This window comes from Rhipicephalus sanguineus, chromosome 3 (genome assembly GCF_013339695.2).
Source record: "Rhipicephalus sanguineus isolate Rsan-2018 chromosome 3, BIME_Rsan_1.4, whole genome shotgun sequence".
NCBI lineage: Eukaryota > Metazoa > Arthropoda > Arachnida > Ixodida > Ixodidae > Rhipicephalus > Rhipicephalus sanguineus.
The window spans coordinates 133,589,012-133,609,219 of record NC_051178.1 but is presented as its reverse complement, the minus strand read 5'-3'; the positions used below and the strand labels follow the sequence as shown (position 1 = coordinate 133,609,219).

General features: G+C 44.4%; 1 protein-coding gene across 1 annotated transcript in view; it reads right to left on the bottom strand.

Annotated features, from left to right (window-relative positions):
- Positions 1-15,489, bottom strand: part of LOC119387177 (actin-related protein 2/3 complex subunit 2) — a gene marked incomplete at its 5' end in the record, with an annotated part of 30,505 nt that extends 15,016 nt beyond the window's left edge. The window contains 1 exon segment of the mRNA XM_049413394.1: positions 15,396-15,489. Coding sequence (XP_049269351.1) covers positions 15,396-15,489 — 94 coding nt within the window.
- Positions 15,490-20,208: the final 4,719 nt, after the last annotated feature.

Here is a 20,208-nt window from a genome sequence, read left to right as displayed (position 1 = left end):
CCAGGCCCGGCGTCGTCGGCAACATTGCAAGAAGAAAGCAAGACTGAGGCGAGTTACAAGTTTGGTCGGTTCAGTAAGCGCCTCTCTTCAGCATGCACTCGACCTTCATTATCTTCAGCATGCGCTCGACCTTATTTATTTGTAACGTGCTCATGCTGCTTGAACTGAGTGTTTGAGCTGTTACCTTGCGTAGATGTGGTGCTGGCGTTCTGTGTAACTGAGAGGACATTTCGATGTCACCGCTGTGCTCACACCGTGTTACATGCACATCTATGTCTTTGTGCGGTTTCTATCACGATTATGTACTGCAGTACACCATGAGCTGTCATTTAAAAGTAATAGGAAGATCATATAGTAGCGTACAACCTTTTTTCTCCCCTCATCCAGCCGCACCTAAAGCGCGGTGGCTTCCCCTGCGCGTGTATAGCCCTCGGCGATCCTGGGTGGTGCGGCATGGAGAAGGAATCGGCCTCCCCACTTTTTTCCCCGTGCAGTTTTGCAAAACGGAACTACTAAATGCGCGCTCGCGCCGAATTATTGTTTCTGAAATGGGCAGTTTGTCAGGTCAACGCCGATCTACCATATTAAGGAGGTCGAAATGTTGATACGAGATGTGCACTGCTCAGGAAATTCAAGGATTTTCAATGATGGGAAAAATTACAGGAATTTCAAGGGCCTTGAAAATGCTTTTTTTCAAATTCAAGGGTTTTCAAGGATTTCAGGACTCGTACGCACCATGCCGAGTACCTTGATGAGTGGTGACCAATCGCATCTCTACTGAGGAATACTTGAAAGAAGGTGAAGGATGAAAGACGATGCAAGTTGTTGGCATTGTCATCAATCTTGGATGTGCAAATCGAGTGCACACTAGTTTGCTTCAACAAAGTGTAGTGGCACTGCAATTTCAGCGTCACTTTCCGTAATGCTGCATCAACGTTGCACATATCAGTCAGTTCATGTTCCCATTTGTTCCACTTAAAAATGTGCATGCATGTGTGCATATTATACAAACGCTGTATGGGGAATAAAAACGGCAGCACTTCAAGATAAAACACTACATATAACTCTAAGAATGTGTCCTGTTTTCACTCCACAGAGTGCTGCATAGCACACACACTATGTGGCTGTGTAAGTGACCTCGCATAATATTAGTGAAAGTACATTCATGACCATTTCCCATAGTACAACCATAATGCAGGAATAACCAACAGCATAAACAGACGTGTATGTGTTTCAAAGAAACTTGCCATCACTGCGTTCAAAACATTTTTTCAGTTCTCTTCAATATACTAGATCTCGGTTGCCTGAATCAAAGTTGTTTCTCGACCAAAATGCATGCTTTGAGAGCATTTTTTAATTTTTTTACTGCACCATCTGTTGAAGCCAAAGAAAATTTAGCAAAATGGACTCAGGTAGCTTGACTGCAGCACTGCTATGCTTGTTTCAGCGTGAATGAGCCCGGTCTATCTTCGGTGAGAGCGGTACAAACCGTGTGAATGAGGTCAGATCGTCTACAATAGGGAAAGGGTTAACAAGAATGCTACACGAGCCAGGAATAGTGGCGACGTCACAAGGAGTATGATCCGTGTACACCGTAAGATACAGGTGCATGATTTAGGGATATCGTGAATATTTTGGTGATTGTTAAGCTTAGATGAAGACTGAAGAGCATAGGTCGGCAAAAAAATTGGAGCTCACTCAGACTCACTCAAGAAATATATTTTGCTGTGAGGGCTCACTCGGACTCAGACTCACTAAACTTTTTCTCAACCGAACTCACTCGGACTCAAACTCACCAACATATTACTCAGCCAGACCTCACTCAGACTCAAACTCATGGCTTCACTTGAGTCTGAGTGAGCCTGAGTGAGTCGACTCACGAGTCCGTTGGTTTAAAATTTGCTTTTTCGATCTTGGTGTCAATCCTTTTTGTGTCAATCCTTTTTAACGCCAATATCTTACATAATCGGTGCTCTACGATACACCTTTTGATCTTGTACAGTCGCCGACCGATAAATCGGACACCGATAATTCAGACATGCTCGGTAATTCGGACAGTCACGCGGCACCGCCGATGATCCCATAGAAGTAATGTTTAAAGACGACCGATATTTCGGACAGCTGCGAGATCTACATTCGATAATCCGGACCCTGTCCGTGACTGTCGCGCACGCCGAATCGCCAGCCATTATCTCCTCCGGCACCCGTACCATACAAAGTATGGCCTCAGAGATCAAAACGAAAGGTAACTGGTGATCTATGAGGCTTTATTTTGATCGCTACTTTATGCCTCAGAGATTTGTGATTGGAAATGCCGATCTGTGAGGCACTGGTCAACTGTGGGCATAGAGTTTCATACAATACCCTAGAGAGGAAACTGGCGCTGCGATCGTTCAACCACCATGGAAATGATGGGAAGTACAGGCTTCGGATTGGATAGCGTTAGCTAGCGAACTGTCTACGGATCTTTTTCTACAGTTTCAGTTTCGTTCTTTGCGAGGCGTGGGTAGTGGGGTGCGTTTCAAAGCATTCAAGCAGCGCCTTTGTTGTTCAAAGAGGCTGAAGACCGCTAGACCTCTTGGTTTGCTGCGACGCTGCAGCTTTACAGGTTGTATTTGACAGCTTTAGCAAAGCGTCGCGCACTCACCGCTGCGCACAGAGGTAGCGTCCCATGTCAGTGCAGCAAACTGCATCGAGTTCACATTTGTTTGATAAGCGCGTCGTACCAAAACTCGTTCAAATCAGCTGCAAAACAACGGCGAAGCTAAGTAGACGCACCGTCGCGCTCCTCTGACTCGACTTCACAACAAAACGAGAGATGCGTTGGAGGCAGACCACTTGAACAGACGCACCTGGCATCGCAGCAGACGATACGTTAAGTGTTTCTCACTCAATACAGTACTGTTATTTCCATAAATAGATAATGCGTACTTTCGAGGGAAAAACAAGCGTGTTTCTTTTCAAGTGTAATACAAAAATAATTCATTAGTTGGTGATGCCAAATCTGGAACACAATTGCAGAGCAATGCATACCCTGGTGGTTGAATTTGTCTAGGTTTCAGTTCCATCTCACGGTCACGCAAACTTTTTGCAATAAGTTTTACGTGCAAAAGAATGAAGCAAGTTTTAATTGGAATTAACTTCATATCACTTTGTTTTACACTCGGCAAACAAGCGTTGCGAATCTCAAGAACCTAATCTATCCGAAGCAAATCCGAAGCCTGTACTTCCCATCATTCCCATGGTGGTTGAAGCGCGTCTCAAGGAGCCCGCGTAGACACTAGCGCCAGATTCCCCTCTAAGTATTATTGTAAGAAACTCTATGACTGTGGGAAATCGTATCGACATCTCGAACATCCTACATTCCGGTCCCCGTATCTCCGCGCTGCGCTGCTATCGCCGCCATTCTGTCGAATGCGTCTGCGGTAAAGCGTTTTGCGCGCGTTCATTTTTATCTTGAGACTTGCTTTATTTTACGCTCTGCTGTCTCAAAAGATCTGAGTTAAATGACGCCAACGGTGCCCTCACAGCCAGCGCCGAAGGCCGCGCCGACGACAACGAAACGCGGCAGATACAGTCAACTGCCGATTTTTCAGATGCCCGATTTCCGCACATGCTCGAAAATTCGGACGCTTTCGTGGCACCGTCACCAGCCCCATAGACGTCAATGGTCAAGCACGTCGGAAATTTCGCACGCTAAAACTCTTCGGTGTCCGATTTTTCGGACTTTCTGCCCAAATTGCAGGTCCGAAAGGCAGTAATTGAAGCCCCAACTCTGCTGCGTCTATCATCTCGTAGGTTCGAACCAGCGCTTTCGCGAGTCGACCCGTTTGCGACAGTAGCAGAGTCCGAAAGTCAGCTTTGTCACGATGCCTAAGTGTTGTGGGGTGAAGCGAACCGGAAATTCAAAGGGGCCGTTATCACGGCGCCGTGCGGCGATGTCTTTACGGATAAGCAGTGGAAATGCACGGAGGCGTGATGGCGGCAGGCGGCAAACGCACCAGTACGGCTCAATCGCTGACAAGTCTTACGATAAGCATCTTCAGTCAACTGCTCGATAGTGCATGTGGCCTGGCGCAGTTGCATGCGTAGTGCACGCATTTAATAGGCGAGAACCCAAACGCGCCGCGCCGCCATTCATGCTGCCTCTTTGTGCGACCGCTAAGTGCGCTGCACAGACGCATTGCCTTCACGAACGAAACCAGCTCGTCATCGTACAGTGATCACATCACACTGGCGGAGATACAGGCGGACTTTGTTGCACGTAAGCGGAAGTGTGGGCAGCAACGCATTGACAACTTTTTTCGGCCACCGGGACCCTGAAGTGTCAATAAAAGTGTTTTTTTTCTGACGCATTCGTTTTTTCGGACATTCGATAATTCGGACTTATTTACGTTCCCCGTGGAGTCCGAATTATCGGTCGTCGACTGTACCTTCAAATACAAGATATCATCATATATCATATATCACTACTATCATATATCAATTCAGTAAGGACATGTTTATGAAATACGCAACTCACACGAGATATCTTTATGAAGAACTTCCCATGAAAAAGTTTGCGGGGGAGGTCACGGCACCCCTTTCTCTAACTCACGCCTCTGATCAACAGGGACCTTTAGCTTGTACGTATACTTTTTAACGTTACCATGTTACCGGAATACCGGACTGCGTTTACCGTGTTACCGGAAGGCATGTTTTAGAAAAGTTTTAGCTCGCCATACGTAAATGTTTACGTACATACGTAAATGTATACCTTTATGTTTGCGCAAACCACTAAATGGTGATGATAACTGCGCTTAAACTACATTTAATATAGATAAAATTGAATTACCGCTGCGTCAAAATCATTTTTTTAGCGTCTGCAGTATCCCGGTACAAGCAAAGGGGTGTAGCAATATGGGGTTTCCGGACGATGGTGTCGACATGTTGTGACGCTTCGTGCAACCAAAGTCATGGACACGTTTGTTTTTGCTTAGTGTTTATGAGTGAAAAAAATGATTGAAAAGGATACTTATTTGTAATTATGCTGCTGCAAGGCATTTACAATGGAAGCAGTATGCCCGATGTTTCTGCAATAACAATTTTGCGCTTTCCTGGTTGGCCCTGATAGATGGCGCCATCTATCCAGCCTATCAGGGGCTTTAGGCCTCTCACATTTACGGATTCGATATTCTAGGTCGCTCTAGCCTCGGTAATCCGGCTGAAACAAGGTGATCGTAATGGTGCATTCGGACAGCAGACCGAATCCGGATTTGTCGTGGACGCAGACAGCTAATCCGCAGATAATCCGCCTGCAGGCGCATCCACACGATGGACGGTGTCCTAGGAGAGAACAGCCGGATTACTCTCGACCGCAGACTTTGCGCTCACCTGTGCCCGCCGGCAGCAGACCGGTTCGAGAGAATTCAACAACATGGAAGCCAACAGAACGCGAAGCTCGCCGAGCTTTGTCGAGTATTGTCAAGGAATGTAATTTGTTTTGGTGAAATTGGTGTTGTTAGCGGAATGGCTGAATCAAAAGAATCTTCTTTACGGAGAGCTGCTGGAGACTGACCTCGCTGCTGTCACCCGTGGGGGCCCGCGCACGAAGGGAGGATACAGTGATGCGCCGATTTAGACAGTATATTTTTTTTCTTCTTTTGCGAACAGGTACCGACAGTGCACATTGCACTGCTGCACATAATGTTTCCTTCCCTCGGTTCGCATCTTGACCTTAAAATCAGTGCTCAAACATGGGCTGTGTTCTGAGACAACCGCTTTCGGCGACAACGCCACTTTGCCTACCGCAGAATCCTGCATGTGCAATGACTGATGCGACAACTTACCCGCTACTCTCCAACCTGCCAATCAGCGCGCATTAAAAGTGATAGATATCTCAAAGGTGATCGTCTTAGAATATGACCTCAGAAATAAACTGAAGTAAGCGCCAGCAGAGCTGAAATCAACTGTGAGGACAGCTGTAAGGTTCAAGCAGAAGAAAAGTGTACTGGTTGCCAGCCTGTTTGTCTGCTAAAGCTGCAGCGTTCCACTGCCAGAATCCCGATGTGAAAAACAGGTTGGGGTCATCCGTCCGCGAGGCTCGCGGACGAGGCGCGGATAAGGGGAATCGCTGATGTGAGGTCACATGACGCGCCGTCCTCCCCGCCACATCTGAATTCGGTCCGTCGTCTGAATGCACCATAAGTGGTGCTCGCAATTCGGCTTATTTTGACTCGGCGGCTGGAGTCTCTGCAAAGCGGATATCGCGAGTAGCCACGAACGAAGGTGGATTTGCGAGATAGGGCTGTAAACGTAAAGCCTATCCGGCGAGTAGTTCACGTTCTGTAAAGGTTCGCGCATACGCAGATTCCATTCGGTATCCGGTAACTTAAAGAAGTATACGTACAAGCTAAAAGTCCCCAATATTGAGGTAGCGCATGAATGCTAGTGTGCCGAGATAAGTGTAAATAGATTTGAGTATAAACATAAGCCGATATAAGGCTGATAGTAATGCTGAAGATGAGTAGATAGGACCATAAGTCGGCAACTAACGGTGCAGCTCACTCGGACTCACTCAAGAAATATATTTTGCACTTACAGCTCACTCGGACTCAGACTCGCCAATATTTTCCTCAACTGGACTCACTCGGACTCAGACTCCCTAAAATTTTCTTCAACCGGACTCACTCAGACTTAAACTTGCCAAAATATTACTCACCCAGACTCACTCAGACTCACGGCCCAATCTGAGTCTGAGTGAGTCAACTCATGAGTGAGTTTGCTGACCTATGTTGAAGCGCATGGAACAAACTTATCCACCAGACTAGCTGCAGCTACGACATTTTTATTTTGAAGCTAGGGAAACTTGTGACAAGTGAGGGTTGATTATCTATAAAACATAAGATGAAATGCTTTGGTGGTTAAGGTGAGAAAGCAAACCCTTTTTTTAAAGAGGTCCTGAACACCCGTTAAGCTCGTATGTTCCCATAGTGCCCAAGTCCAAGACACAAGCTTCTGACAATCTTGAGGAGCCTTGACTTACCTTGGAACACTTGATGTGATAGTGCAGGTAGTCGCGAAAGATGTGAATCAAGTTTATTGTATTGTCCCTTGCTTGGCGGTTTGTGTGCCTTGGGAAGAGCACTGCAGAAAGAAGGAGAAAAAAAATGATGAAATTGCAAGGCATGCCGAGGGTATTGCACAATGCTATAAGACAGTGGAAATGTGGAAGAAACCTGGGAAAACAAACAAACAAAGAAACAGGCCCACACAGAACCAGGATGCGACTGCCAGGATGCGACTGATAAGCGTTCTGGCAATTACTACGCAGTCATTTGTTGCTTCAGCATCCATTTAGTGGGAGCAACGAAATGTTTTTAAGATATGGCATTTGAATAGGCTGTGAGAAGGACATATGGCTGGAAAAGCTATCGTTGCACCACGCAAGTACTGCTTCCTGCAGATGTGACTGCATGAGACGGCTAACATCACCTTTGAACTAGCTCAAGGTGCTGAGCTCATTGAAATTGCCACCATAGTACTAGCGTGCAGGTAATGCTAACTTTCATTGGTTCAACAGCCACCATTTATTCTGAGTGCTCCTTTCTTTTCCTTATATATGGCCTGTTTCTTTTTTCTTCAGGCCACTTGCTGTTTTTGTTGTTGTTTGTCATCTTGTGATCACTTGACATTCATTTCAGTGAAAGTACAAGCAGTGTGTTTCATATCAAGAAACCAAGCCTGCCTTCTTGAGAACTATTCATGAAGATAGCTAGATTATAAATCGTAGGATTGGCCAGTTATTACAAGAGAGTGCCGACAAACCTAATAAAATTCTAAAAATTAGCATAGGTTATAGCAGGGGTTCTCAAGCATTTTGGTCCCAGGGAACCCTGCTAAGCCCCATTAAGTGCCAATGAACCCCCCCCCCCCCCCTCTGATTATATGCAAGCATTTTTCATTCGGTTCACACTATATACATATGCAATAAATTCAAAAGCAAGGGCATATAAAATATTTATTCACTGACATGCAACTGAACTCACTTTCCTTGCACCAACAAATCGATGCGAGGCTAAGTCACACTCAGGGCCAGGAGCCAGGAGCCGCTGAATCCAGGAGCCGCATGTTGGCTCCTGGATTCAGCCGATTTATGTGCTTATTTTTTAGATAGGCTAGTGTCGAGAATGCCTGCACATCCATTGCCTTATCAGCAGCAGCACGTCCACTGCCTTATCAAATTGCACCTCGAGTTCGCCATCTAAGTGACTTGGCGAGTGTGGAACCAGGGTTAAAATTTATCAGTGGCTCACGGAACCCCGAGAAGGGGCCTGCGGAACCCCCACGTTCCACGGAACCCACTTTGAGAAACCATGGGTTATAGCACAGGCAATTTGTAGAATCTCCTTCTTCACAATGCTCGTCAGTTGTGTGCAGCAAACACAACTAGGTCATTTTTTTAAAAACTAGGAGTTGTTGAACTTCACCGAAATGAAACTGCATTTGATCGGAGGAGACCTTTGTTATGTAGGCATGCGTTCACAAGTTAATAGTGGCATGAACATTTTTATATTTACTTTGTTATAACCAACATTCCCTCGCATCAGAAAAGCTTCGATCTCATTAGGATCCACCAAGGCCAATGTGCAACCATAGTTAAGTTTACATCTAGGTTGAACAACACTGCTGCATTTGCATCGAGAAATTTCTTTTCACACAGCTGTGCATGTCTCCTTTCCTTAATCTGTAGGTGAATCTGCAGATCTGTACGGCTACTCTTCCAATTAAGAACTGTAGTGGAAAAGCATGTTGAATACCATAACAAAAAAGATAAGGCATGTCTGTCTGCATATGAGCAGAGCTGGGGGCCAAAATTATGTTCTTTGAAAGCCACACTTTTCTCTGCCAAGTGCATAAGCAATGGCAATAATATCTTGGGGAAAATCTAATTAGGGTTAGCGTCAAGTGACATCAGAGTTACGACTGGTGAGCACATATTTGTTGCCAACAAGGTGATGAAATCTAATGAGGCTACCAGTGACTGTAACATGGACGACATAAATAAGGTAAACATAACTAAAAATAACAAGCAAACAGTGATAAGAGCTAGTGGAAATGAGATAAAAGCTGCTTCTCACATCCGGTCTGGACAATGACTTGGCACGAACAATGATAACACTTTGATAACTTATGAAGTCACCAACCGGAGCTGCTGACTCCATAAGGCAGTGGTTCTCAAATTGGGGTCCGCGAAAGCCATTTTTGGGGGTCCGCGGAACCCATCCTTGATAAAAACAAGCACATTTCTTTGTAGGCACAATATGTTGCATGACAGCGGCCCTTTCTGATTTTGGTTATGCTTCACCGCATAACACCTTTGCATTGCAGCAGATCTGACTTGTTTCCCTTTCTCCGTGAGATGGCTGTAAAGCTTTGCTTGCAGTTTTCTACAACATATGCGTGCGAGCATACTTTTTCTAGGCTTGCATATTTGAAGAGCAAACATAGCTAGAAACAGGTTGAATATGGCTGCAGACTGCACAACATTTTAACAAGCTGTTGAGATTGAATTGGAGTGGCACTTTAGTTTGACCATTCTTTGCGAAGGAGAAATAAAAAGCACCTATTTCACACTGCATGTTAAGTTATGACCCTCCCCTTTTCTCTCAGTGCAAGGGGTCTCTCATAACTTCCACAAGTCCACAAGGGGTCCCCGAAAACCCATGGCTGAGAACCATTGCCACTATTGGTGCTTTAGTGAGGGTTGTTTGTACCTTGCCAGAAAAAGCTTTGTCACTTTCTGTCTTTATAGTATATGGTGCCTGGTAGGGCAGTAATCTTATGAACTCTTGTTATATGAACTCTTATGAACTCTTGGTATAAGCGAAGGGGTGTAGCAATACCAGGTTACCGGGCGATGTTGTCGACATCTTGTGACGCTTCTCGCAACCGCAATCATGCACACATTTGTTTTCGCTTAGTGTTCTTGAGGGGAAAAAATGATTAAAAAGGCAACTCATTTGTACAAATGCCGCTGCAAGGCATTTACATTAGAAGCAGTATGCCCGATGTTTCTGCAATAACAATTTTGCGCTTTCCTGGTTCACCTTGGCCCTGCTAGATGGCGCCATCTATCCAGCCTATCAGGGGCTTTAGGCCTCTCACGTTTGCGGATTCGGTATTCTACGTCGCTCTAGCCTCAGTAATCCGGCTGAAATAAGGTGATCGTAAGTGGCACTCGCACTTCGGCTTATTTTGACTCGGCGGCTGGAGTCTCCGCGAAGCGGATATCGCGAGTAGCCACAAACGAAGGTGGATTTGCGAGATAGGGTCGTAAACATAAAGCCTATCCGGCGAGTAGTTTACGTTCCGTAAACCTTTACGTTCCGTAAATGTTCGCGCATGCGCAGATTCCATGCGGTATCTGGTAACACGGTAACGTAAAGAAGTATACGTTACAAGCTAAAACTCCCTAGTGTCTCCACGCTGCACATGCAAAGTTCCAACTATGGTCACACCCATACAAACTCAAAATATGTTTCACTGCAGAGTGAGCTCACCAACTTTACTGTCTGTTCTTTCACATAATCTGTTGCTGCAAATGCAGTGAACAGCTTTTTGCTATGCAGTTCCACATAAGCAGGTTGCCCAGGATTGCAGCAACTGATAATGCTTAGTGCTAACAGAATGAACAACTTTCCTTCAGCTGGGGAAAAACCCTTTCGCAGAACTGCTGGACCGAACAATTCGCTAGGATAACCAAGCCAAATAAGGCGCGCAAACATGGACAAAGCAGAAGAGAATTAGACAACCCTAATGCCGACCATCAGTTTAAAAGACACACTGTGGCACAAAGGAAGCTCGACACCAAACTTACATCTGTGTCATGTAATTCTTGTCTCTCACATTCATGTCTTCATGCATTACATTCCTTATGAAGAATCCCATTCAATTAGCTCAACCTTCTGCCATTCTAAGGTACTGTGTTGCTCTTTTCTTTTAAAACCGAATCAGTTCTTTTTCACTAGCTTTGTGGAGGCGTATGTATGTTTATTAAACAAGGTATTAATTATGAACTGCTTGATGACCTATCTTTATGTACGTCAGATATTGAGGTAATATGTTTGAAATGTGGGAAGTTTCTTTTTGCGGTGGTGTACCGTCCACCTGATGGTAATTTAGGTGAGTTCTTCGAGCAGCTAGACGCGATATTCTCTCATGTTAGTATACATCAGTATAAATTGGTCCTAGGTGGCGACCTAAACATTGACATGCTTTCAAATACATCAAAACAGTCCGAATTTTGTATGCTTCTTGATTCGTATTTGTTATCAAATGTGATACTGCAACCAACTCGCATTTCAGCAACTAGCGCTACGTTACTGGACCTTTTATTACCAACTTACCACGTGAAAGTCTGTTTTCTGGGACAGTCAACATTACACTTAGTGATCATTTGCCGATATATTTAGTTATTGATAAGTGCCGTGCCGTATCAAACCCAACCTACAAATTCCGGTGCCAGAATATAACTGAAAACTCTCTTTCGCAGTTTAGAGATGAAATCTCCAGAACAAATTGGGCAGCAGTGCTCTCGTGCTCATCAGCAAACGCAGCATACGACAGTTTTATGGAGATAATTTCCCGTATTTACAAGCGATGTTTTCCCTACAAAGAAATAAAAAGTTGAAACGTTCGCGGAAACCATGGGTCACAAAGAACCTGATAAAAATGATAAATGTGAAAAATAGCATGTATCAACTATTCTTGAAGAATCGCGATCCAGACGCATTGGATTCCTTTCGGAAATATAGAAATAATTTAACTAAAGTTATGAAAAAAGCGAAACGCAGTTATTATTCTTGCATGTTCGAGGGCGTCTCAGGGGTCAAGGAGATGTGGAGCAAGTTAAATTCAATTACTGCATTACATAAAGGTAATTTTAGTGTAGAAGAGATAACTGAAGGCGATCGAATATACAGGGGCAGAGCATTGGCTGAGAAATTCAATAATCACCTTACTTCCTTAGTAGACAGTGTCAGTGACACTACCGCACTACATTACATGTCCGCACAGACAGTAGCTTCGTCGGTTTATCTTTCCCCAACAGATGAACACGAGGTTATGGGTGTTTTCAAAAAACTAAAGAAAAGTAAATCGGAAGATATTGATGGGTTAAAGATGGCCCCAGTCTGTTCTGTCATAGACATATTAGTCATGCCCTTAACATACATTTATAACCTAATTTTAGGCACAGGTATTTTCCCAGAACGTATGAAGCATGCAAAAGTTACAGTGCTGTTTAAGGGAGGAGACAAAAATGATTTGAAGAACTATAGGCCCATATCTGTTCTACCTTGTTTTCAAAGCCCATAGAAAAGTTAATATTTATAAGACTGTCGAACTTCTTTGCAAAACATTCGGTAATTACTCCAGCCCAGTACGGTTTTAGGTCAGGGCTGTCGACAGAGGTAGCATTGTTACGTCAAAAGGAAATTATATTAGGTAATATAGAGGACAGGAAAATTACGCTAGGCATATTTGTTGACTTCTCTAAAGCCTTCGACCGGATAAATCACAATACCCTCTTACAAAAATTGCCCTATTATGGCATTAGAGGAAATGCGCTAAACTTAATCACCAGTTATTTGAGCAATAGGCTGCAGTGTGTAAGCATAAACACAGAACAATCATCTTTGAAAAAACTTGCTCAAGGTGTACCCCAAGGTAGTATATTGGGGCCGTTACTTTTTATCACTTATGTCAACGACATTATAAACATAAATCACACAATCAAATATGTCATATATGCGGATGACACTTCCTTGTTTTTCACAGGTGTGGATGTAAATGACCTAATTTCAGCAGCAAACACGACACTAGATGACTTGTATGCATGGGCGACTGCTAACTCCCTACAAATCAACTGTTCAAAAACCAAAGCCGTCCTATTTCGTTCAAAAGGAACAACGTACGAAGCTACTTCAAAACTACACCTGCACGATTCTGTGATTGATTTTTCTTCGACCGCTAAAGCATTGGGAATTGTTTTTCATGAACATATGTTATGGGATTCACAAACCGAAATGGTAAGAAACAAGTTAAGTAAGGTACTAGGCATGCTTAGGAGATGTCAGTCATTTTTACCGACTACTCAGATGCTAATGATATACAACACGCTTTTTTCTTCCCAGTTACGCTACGGTCTTTTGGTGTGGGGTACTGGCACCTTGCACTCTAAGCAGAAATTACTCACACTACAAAAAAATGCATTGCGTTCTATTGCAAATGCCGAATATAATGCACATACCTTGTCTTTATTCAACAAATTCAGAGTCGTAAGATTTGACAACATGTATGAATATTGTTTACTAGCGTCTTTAAAAACTGAAATTAACAAAGGAAGTAACAATCTTATCTCCATAGCATGCTTAGAGCGCAGCACCTCGTCTCGACCTACTAGACAGAGCGATTATTGGAAGGTTCCTCGATGCCGAACAAACTATGGTCTACAAATGCTGAAACATTCACTCCCCCACATACTAAATAAATTCACTTTTTCATTGGAGCGATTGCGCCTTCTTTCGCGACAGGATATGTCGAATACTTTTTTACCTTCATGACGCAAGAGAGAAAAAAAAATTTTTTTTGCACAAATTTAGGCAGTTCCAAAGATTTGTTTTTTATGTTCTGCTTATTTCTTTTTTTCGTATTTCTTCAAACAGTGCGATCCTGTCAATTTCTTAAAATTTTATGTATGTAATATTTCTTATTGGTGCCACTTTAAACTATGTATTTGTGTCCGTTTAGTTCTTTCGAGGACTTTATGAATGCTGTCACTTTTTCTGCCTTGTATTGATGGGATGTGGGGCTAGTCAAGCTGCGTTTTGTATCGCAGCTTTTTTCCCGCATTCCACACCACACATTGTATCTTTGTTTCAAGAATGTCTGAAAAAAAAAAATGGTGTAACACTGTGGTGAAAACTTCAAACTTCAAAATAATTAAGTTACTCAACAAAGCTTAAGCACCTTACAGTGTATACAAGGCTTCTACATAATCATATGCTAGGCTTTGCCAAAGTCTACTCACATCTGTACAATAAGTGGCATTTAGTACATGCCATTAGGTTCAATCTACAAGTAACATGGCAGGGCCTGTCTGTAGCCACAGGCCAAGGCGCATGAGGCAAGTTACCCACCAAACGTGATGTAGCCGATGCTGTTGCCGACACGAGCATCCGTGTTTTCTAACTCCTTTGGAGGCTCACGGTGGCTGAAGAGCACTTGTGGCGCTGTGTGGCTTGCCTTGCGGCCCTCTTTGAATTCCTAGTGTGCAAGAAAAGACATTGTGAACGCGCTACTCAGGTACGCAGACAAACACTGGAAAGGCATAAACACTTCCACAAACACTGTGAGGGAAATGAAATGCAACAACTTAAAAAAAAAAGACAGCACTGTTCTCTCCTATTTTCTGCCTCAACAGCAAGTCATGTGAACACAGATCACGCATCTTACCAAGTCCCTACCATAAAGGTTTTACCCAAACTAACACAAGATTTATACTGCGCATGGTGGAAAAACAGTGCACTCTGACAAGGAAGAAGAAAGAGCTGACAAAGAATGGCGACGTGAAGAAGGCAAGAAGGCGAGAGTGTGTTTGACAAGCAGCAATAGAAGTAGTGTGCACGCATACAGATGGTGGAAACAGCAAACTAACAGTTCTTTTCACAAACATCATTAGGAGATCGAGACATTATTTGAAAACACTGCTTCCAACATCTTAACAAAAACTCCTTCGGAATGCCACACCAAATGATGTGAAAGCAGCCCACAGTTTTTCCATGGCCATGAAGCATTTCATGTTTCGTGGATAAGTAGCATAATCGGATAAATGGTCAATTTGTCTGCTGTTACCCTCTGTATAATTGAATCATGTATTTTATAATACCTCTATCTAGCTCCGTTTTCCTTTTGTCACTGTTGTAACAGCTCGCTGAATTATCTAGGTATGTCAAACAATTGGTCCCATTACTACCGAGCCAGGCTATGGGACCAAACGAGTTTTCCAAAGCTTTTTGTAATGTGAAGGTCAAATTGACCAAAATAGAGAGAGAGAAAAAGAAAAATGCTATATTAAGCAATGTAGGTCATGCTCCCAGGAGCAAAAAATGCAATGCAATATGTGTGATTAGAAATGTGTGAAGCAAAAGTGCTGCTAGCAGCCAACCAATACGAAGTGGCAGCGTATGTCCTGCTAAAGCCATCACTTGGATACGAATCCTGCTTAGCTACTGCTAAATCTATGGAGCAGAGGAACACTCTGAGCATTTGCACATTTGCAATTTGCCTACACATCACCCCGTGCTGAAAGCTGTCTAAAGTTAGTGAAAAAGAAGCGTTCACAGTGGTCTTACCTGCATGAACACCTTTCCGAGAACAACATCGCCTTCATCCTTAAATATGGTGCTGAAGACTACAGTGACCCTGTCTGGCTTTGCCTCAACATACCTGAAAGTGAACATGGCCATGGACATTAGGTTCCGGACACTAGCTGCAAGAATGAACACAAAGTTTCCATGTGCAATGCTTGGACCTAGCATCAGCCACACTTTCAACCTAACAGCTACAAGGTGAATGCTGTAAACATTGTCATATTCAAATGCTGTAAACGTTGTCATATTCAAAGAAGAGTCACTCTTGGTTCCCTTTGAGTTAATAAACACTTTTATAACAAAAACCATTAAAGCTGAAAAGGCCTGTGCCTCAAGTGAACTGGTCCTTCATACAGTGAAGTGAAAATGCATTTGGGAGGCTGCTGTATCCAAAATTGGCTAACGAAAACAAAAAGAGCAAGAGAAAAAAAAGCTGCCTTAATGTTATGCATGACCATATAGACATTATAATAACTGCTGGGGTTTTATGTCCCAAAACCATGATATGAGTGTGAGGGACCTTGTAGGGCTCCGGAAATTTCGACCACCTGGAGTTCTTTAACGTGCACCTAGATCTAAGCACACGGGCATCTAGCATTTTGCTTCCGTCGAAATGCGGCCGCGGCGGCTGGGATTCGATGCCGCGATTTTCAGGTCAGCAGTCGAGCACCATAACCACTAGACCACCATGATGGGTTACCATACAGACATCCTAAGTTTCTTCTTAGTGCAACTTATTCAGCTCCCACACAGATGAAATGAACATAAGGAATTATTAAAGCAAAAGCTGGTAATCAACTTAGTTTCTATGAGCAATAGTATACGACCTGTTTTTTTCGTCACAAAAAGAAGAGCTTCCTAGAAGCTCAGCTGCATGATACCATATTTATCCGAATAAAAGTCTACCTTTTTTTCCCGAAATGTTACTCATAACTAGCTATTGACCTACTGTGTATATATGACCAAACAAAATCATCCTATATTCATGATCAAAGCTAGCAAAGTACCAAGCTAATGGAGTTCAATTGTCACACGCGCAATTCTTCAAGCAGTGTCAGCAACACTGGCAAATTAGAAATGTATACAGTCAAACCCGGATATATCGAACTCGCAAAAAAACGCCTGTCAGTTCGATATACGGCATAATTCCATATAAGGCTGCTCAAGAATTGGACGTCATAAATTCACACACCATTCATAAAAGCACTTTATTGACGAAGCTAGCTTGCGCTTGAAATAATCTTCCATTTTTTTCTGTTTGAGCAACTTCGCTGCCTGTGACAGCACGCATTTCTATACATGGTCTAAAGAGTCAGAGCAGGCGAGGCTGCAACCTTCCACATTTGCGCAGAAGCGCCGGACTAGTGCGAGAGCACCAATCACCTCTGAGGATGTGGGCAAAGGATCGTCGTTTCTCATGCCTTTCTTTGAACCGCTGTAGCCAACCGAAGCCACCTTGAAAATCCTCCCTGCCAAGGAGAAAAGCCATGTCCTTTGCTTTTTGTTCGATCATGGGGCCGGACACGGGGAGGTTGCGCAACCGAACGTCCACGAACCACTTTCACATGGCTGCATCGACGTCTTCATACATGGCCGTGCGTATGTGTCGGGCGCCACGGGCACCGGGTCTTTTGTCCACTTTATCCCTAATCTCCACCTTATTCTTCAAGATCGTGCTAAGAGTGCTCCCCGGAATCTTGCACGCTGCCGCGACGTCCGACTTCTCACCATGTTCGACTCGATTTATAATTTCGAACTTTACGGCGAAAGGCAAAATTCTGCCACTTCACGCTAGCCATCACGGCACAAGCACATGGTGCGAAGCACAACGAACGAGAAATGCAGGGAGATAACTTGCACGACCCACGTGCTCGCACGAGGAGAGTACAAGAGGCCTTGATTGGCTGTCTCAGCAAGCGCTGCGGGCGGGTCAGGATCATTTATTGCAGGGGGGTGACAGCGGCTTGATTGACGCGGCGCGGTCACGGTAGGGACAGCTGGTCATGCGCCGCCGGGTTAAACCACTTTTGGAGTGAGCGGTGGGGAAAAGCGCCAGTTTCCCCGCCGCTACGAGGGAAAGCCAACTTTCGGGGGCACTTTTGCCTCGCTTGACGTTCTGTATATCGGGAGTCGCTGCTATTCTTGTTCGACGTAACCGTAATTTTCGCTATATATCCTCACTGTAACTATACCGTGTTCAGAAGTTGTTCGATATACAGGATAATTCGATGTAAACGGGTTCGATATAGTCGGGTTCGACTGTACTTGTAGTTAATCGACACACCGCAAAAATAAAAAGGAAAAAATAGGATTAAAGGGGCTCTGCAATACCTTCCCCAGTAATCATCGAATGACCTCACTATTAGAGTTTATTGCCTTACTAATCAATTGCCACAAGAACGTTTTGAATCTGTTAAGTACGAGCGGAGTTGCAGAAATGTGTCACAAACTTCAAGTGCTTTCTCGCTCTTTTCATCCCAATGAGTGTGCTGAAAGCTACACAGAAGGGGATGACAAAGGAGCAAGGACCTACAGCAGCGTACATCATGACTTTGAGCTCCCCCCCCCTTAATGTATCGGCTCTCTTTTGTCGTGATCATGAGTGTGCTAGTGTAATTCTGTAGCGCATAATTCTACCATTACAGAGTGCGGCACGGGTAAGTGGCGGCACTCTGGGGCAGCCGTGGTAACTATGCAGCACACAAATGCTCAAATCGGAAAATGGCGATGTCCTTCCGCCTATGTCATAATCGGGCCAGTCTTTGGTATAATTTGTCGAAAGAAGAGCGAGCAAATTCTAGCTGACTTTGATACTACAGTCGATCCCGGATATATCAAACTCGGATAGATATCGAATTATTGGCTATATCGAACAGTTGAGAAATCCCCGTGAATTTCCCATGCAAAAGTATAGGACTGGTCCACCAATATCGAACTCCCGCACAGCGAAACATCCGATATATAGAACGCTGCGCCGCGCCGAACTCCAGGGAGTGCATTTTCCCTAACAAATGTTGGTCATTTTCGGCCGCGTTCTGTCAAGTTCCGATCACTCTGCGTGTGCAGGTGACGAAAAGGCAGTGTCGTTGCATTACGTTGATCTGGTTGGTTGCGCAGCGCTTGCGAGTGCACTGGCTTGTTTGATGCGCGGCCTGTAGGATGTAACGTGCGTTCATAGTGTTTTTCAAAGGGGCCGATTGCCGAAAGCACCAAAATGAGATGAATGCGAAGATACTTGGCAGCCTCGTCGCAATGTCAGCATTCCCTTCCCTGTTTGTTCGTGCACGATGGCATGCGGGCCCGCAAAGCATGGCCTTCGAGATCCGCAACATCGTGACATATTTTTGCCGTTTTCGATCATAAAACACACATCTCGGAGGCTATGCTTTTTCTTCCTTTTCGCGCTAAAGCAGCGGCTGCTTGCTACCATAGAGTTTCCTAAAATTAACTAGAGGGGACTCTGGCGCTGCGATCGTTCAGGCACCATGGGAATGATGGGTAGTACACGGATTTGCCTAGTCTTCGTACTTGCGGGCTTCGAACGAACTTGTGGCTTTGTCTATTGCTGTGTTTTGGTTTCCTTTCGGATAAAAGAATGGATAGTTGTGAACTTTGTGACCAGATTTGAATTGGTGAGCACAAAAAGGTTAAAGTGGTGAAGTGGAACTGCTGACTTTTGCTGAACTTTGTTTTGCGACAAAGCGGATGCAGGCGACGCGGAGCCAAACGGAGCCGAAAGAATGAAGTTTAGACAAATCCGTGTACTACCCATCATTCCCATGCTGGCTGAAGTGCCATGCGTTGCAGCTCCCATAGACACTAGCGCCAGAGTTCCCGCTAGTAAGTATTGTATGAAACTCTATGCTTGCTACAAAGCTATAAGTGCCATCGCCATCGCCAAGATGTCAACTTGTTCCTTCGTTTTTTTTTGTGGGCTGCGTTGTTTTTTGCGGCTTGAGGACTCGTGTACTTCTCGCTTCGTTCCTGACAAATCCTCATTCAGGGAGTCAAACAAAACATTGACTCGCTCGTAGCAATAAAATGATGACTGGTGCTTGGAACGACGTCAAGCAGCACCGTCATGAAGTGTTTCCTTGCAGGCTTTGGTGCCAGGTGACGACTTTGGGTGCGTCACGACTGCTGGCAACGGCGTACGGTGCCTCAGTGAATTTTGCGATTTAGCATTTTCGGGCGCTCTCTAGGATGGGAGACAGCAATGACGATGTCGCTTTTTCTGACCGCATCGATGCCGCGATCAAGGCTGACGTTGCCGGTGCCGCGGAAGAGGACCCGTGCGGTTATGAAGATGTCAACGCCGCTAAGTCAACGCTGCTGCTAAACAACCTCTTACCGCCCTCCAGAGCTTGCATCAGCGCTCAGCGTCAGTCACCACTGTTGTGGCCGAAGGTGCTGAATTTGCTTATTTGGAAAGCTTCAATAATATTTAGGATGACTTGATGAACTTGACGGCGCACAAGAAGCAAGACAAGTTTACGGACTATTTTCGTGCAAAATAAAGTGTGGCAACTTGCAAAAGAAGTTGCCACGTTGTTATTTGGCATACTAGTTGTGAGCGAATCGCCATGTTAGCGCTTGTTACGAATTCCAGAAACTGTTTCGAGACCCGCAATGCATTAATATAAGTGTTAAATACGCATATCTTATATTCTGAATTATCATATATCGAACTATTTCGCGATCCCCTTCAAGTTCGATACATCCGGGATTGACTGTAATTGTATATTCCCTGCTGCATGCTGTGCTCTAATTTTTGGCTCACATGTTCACAGCAGCC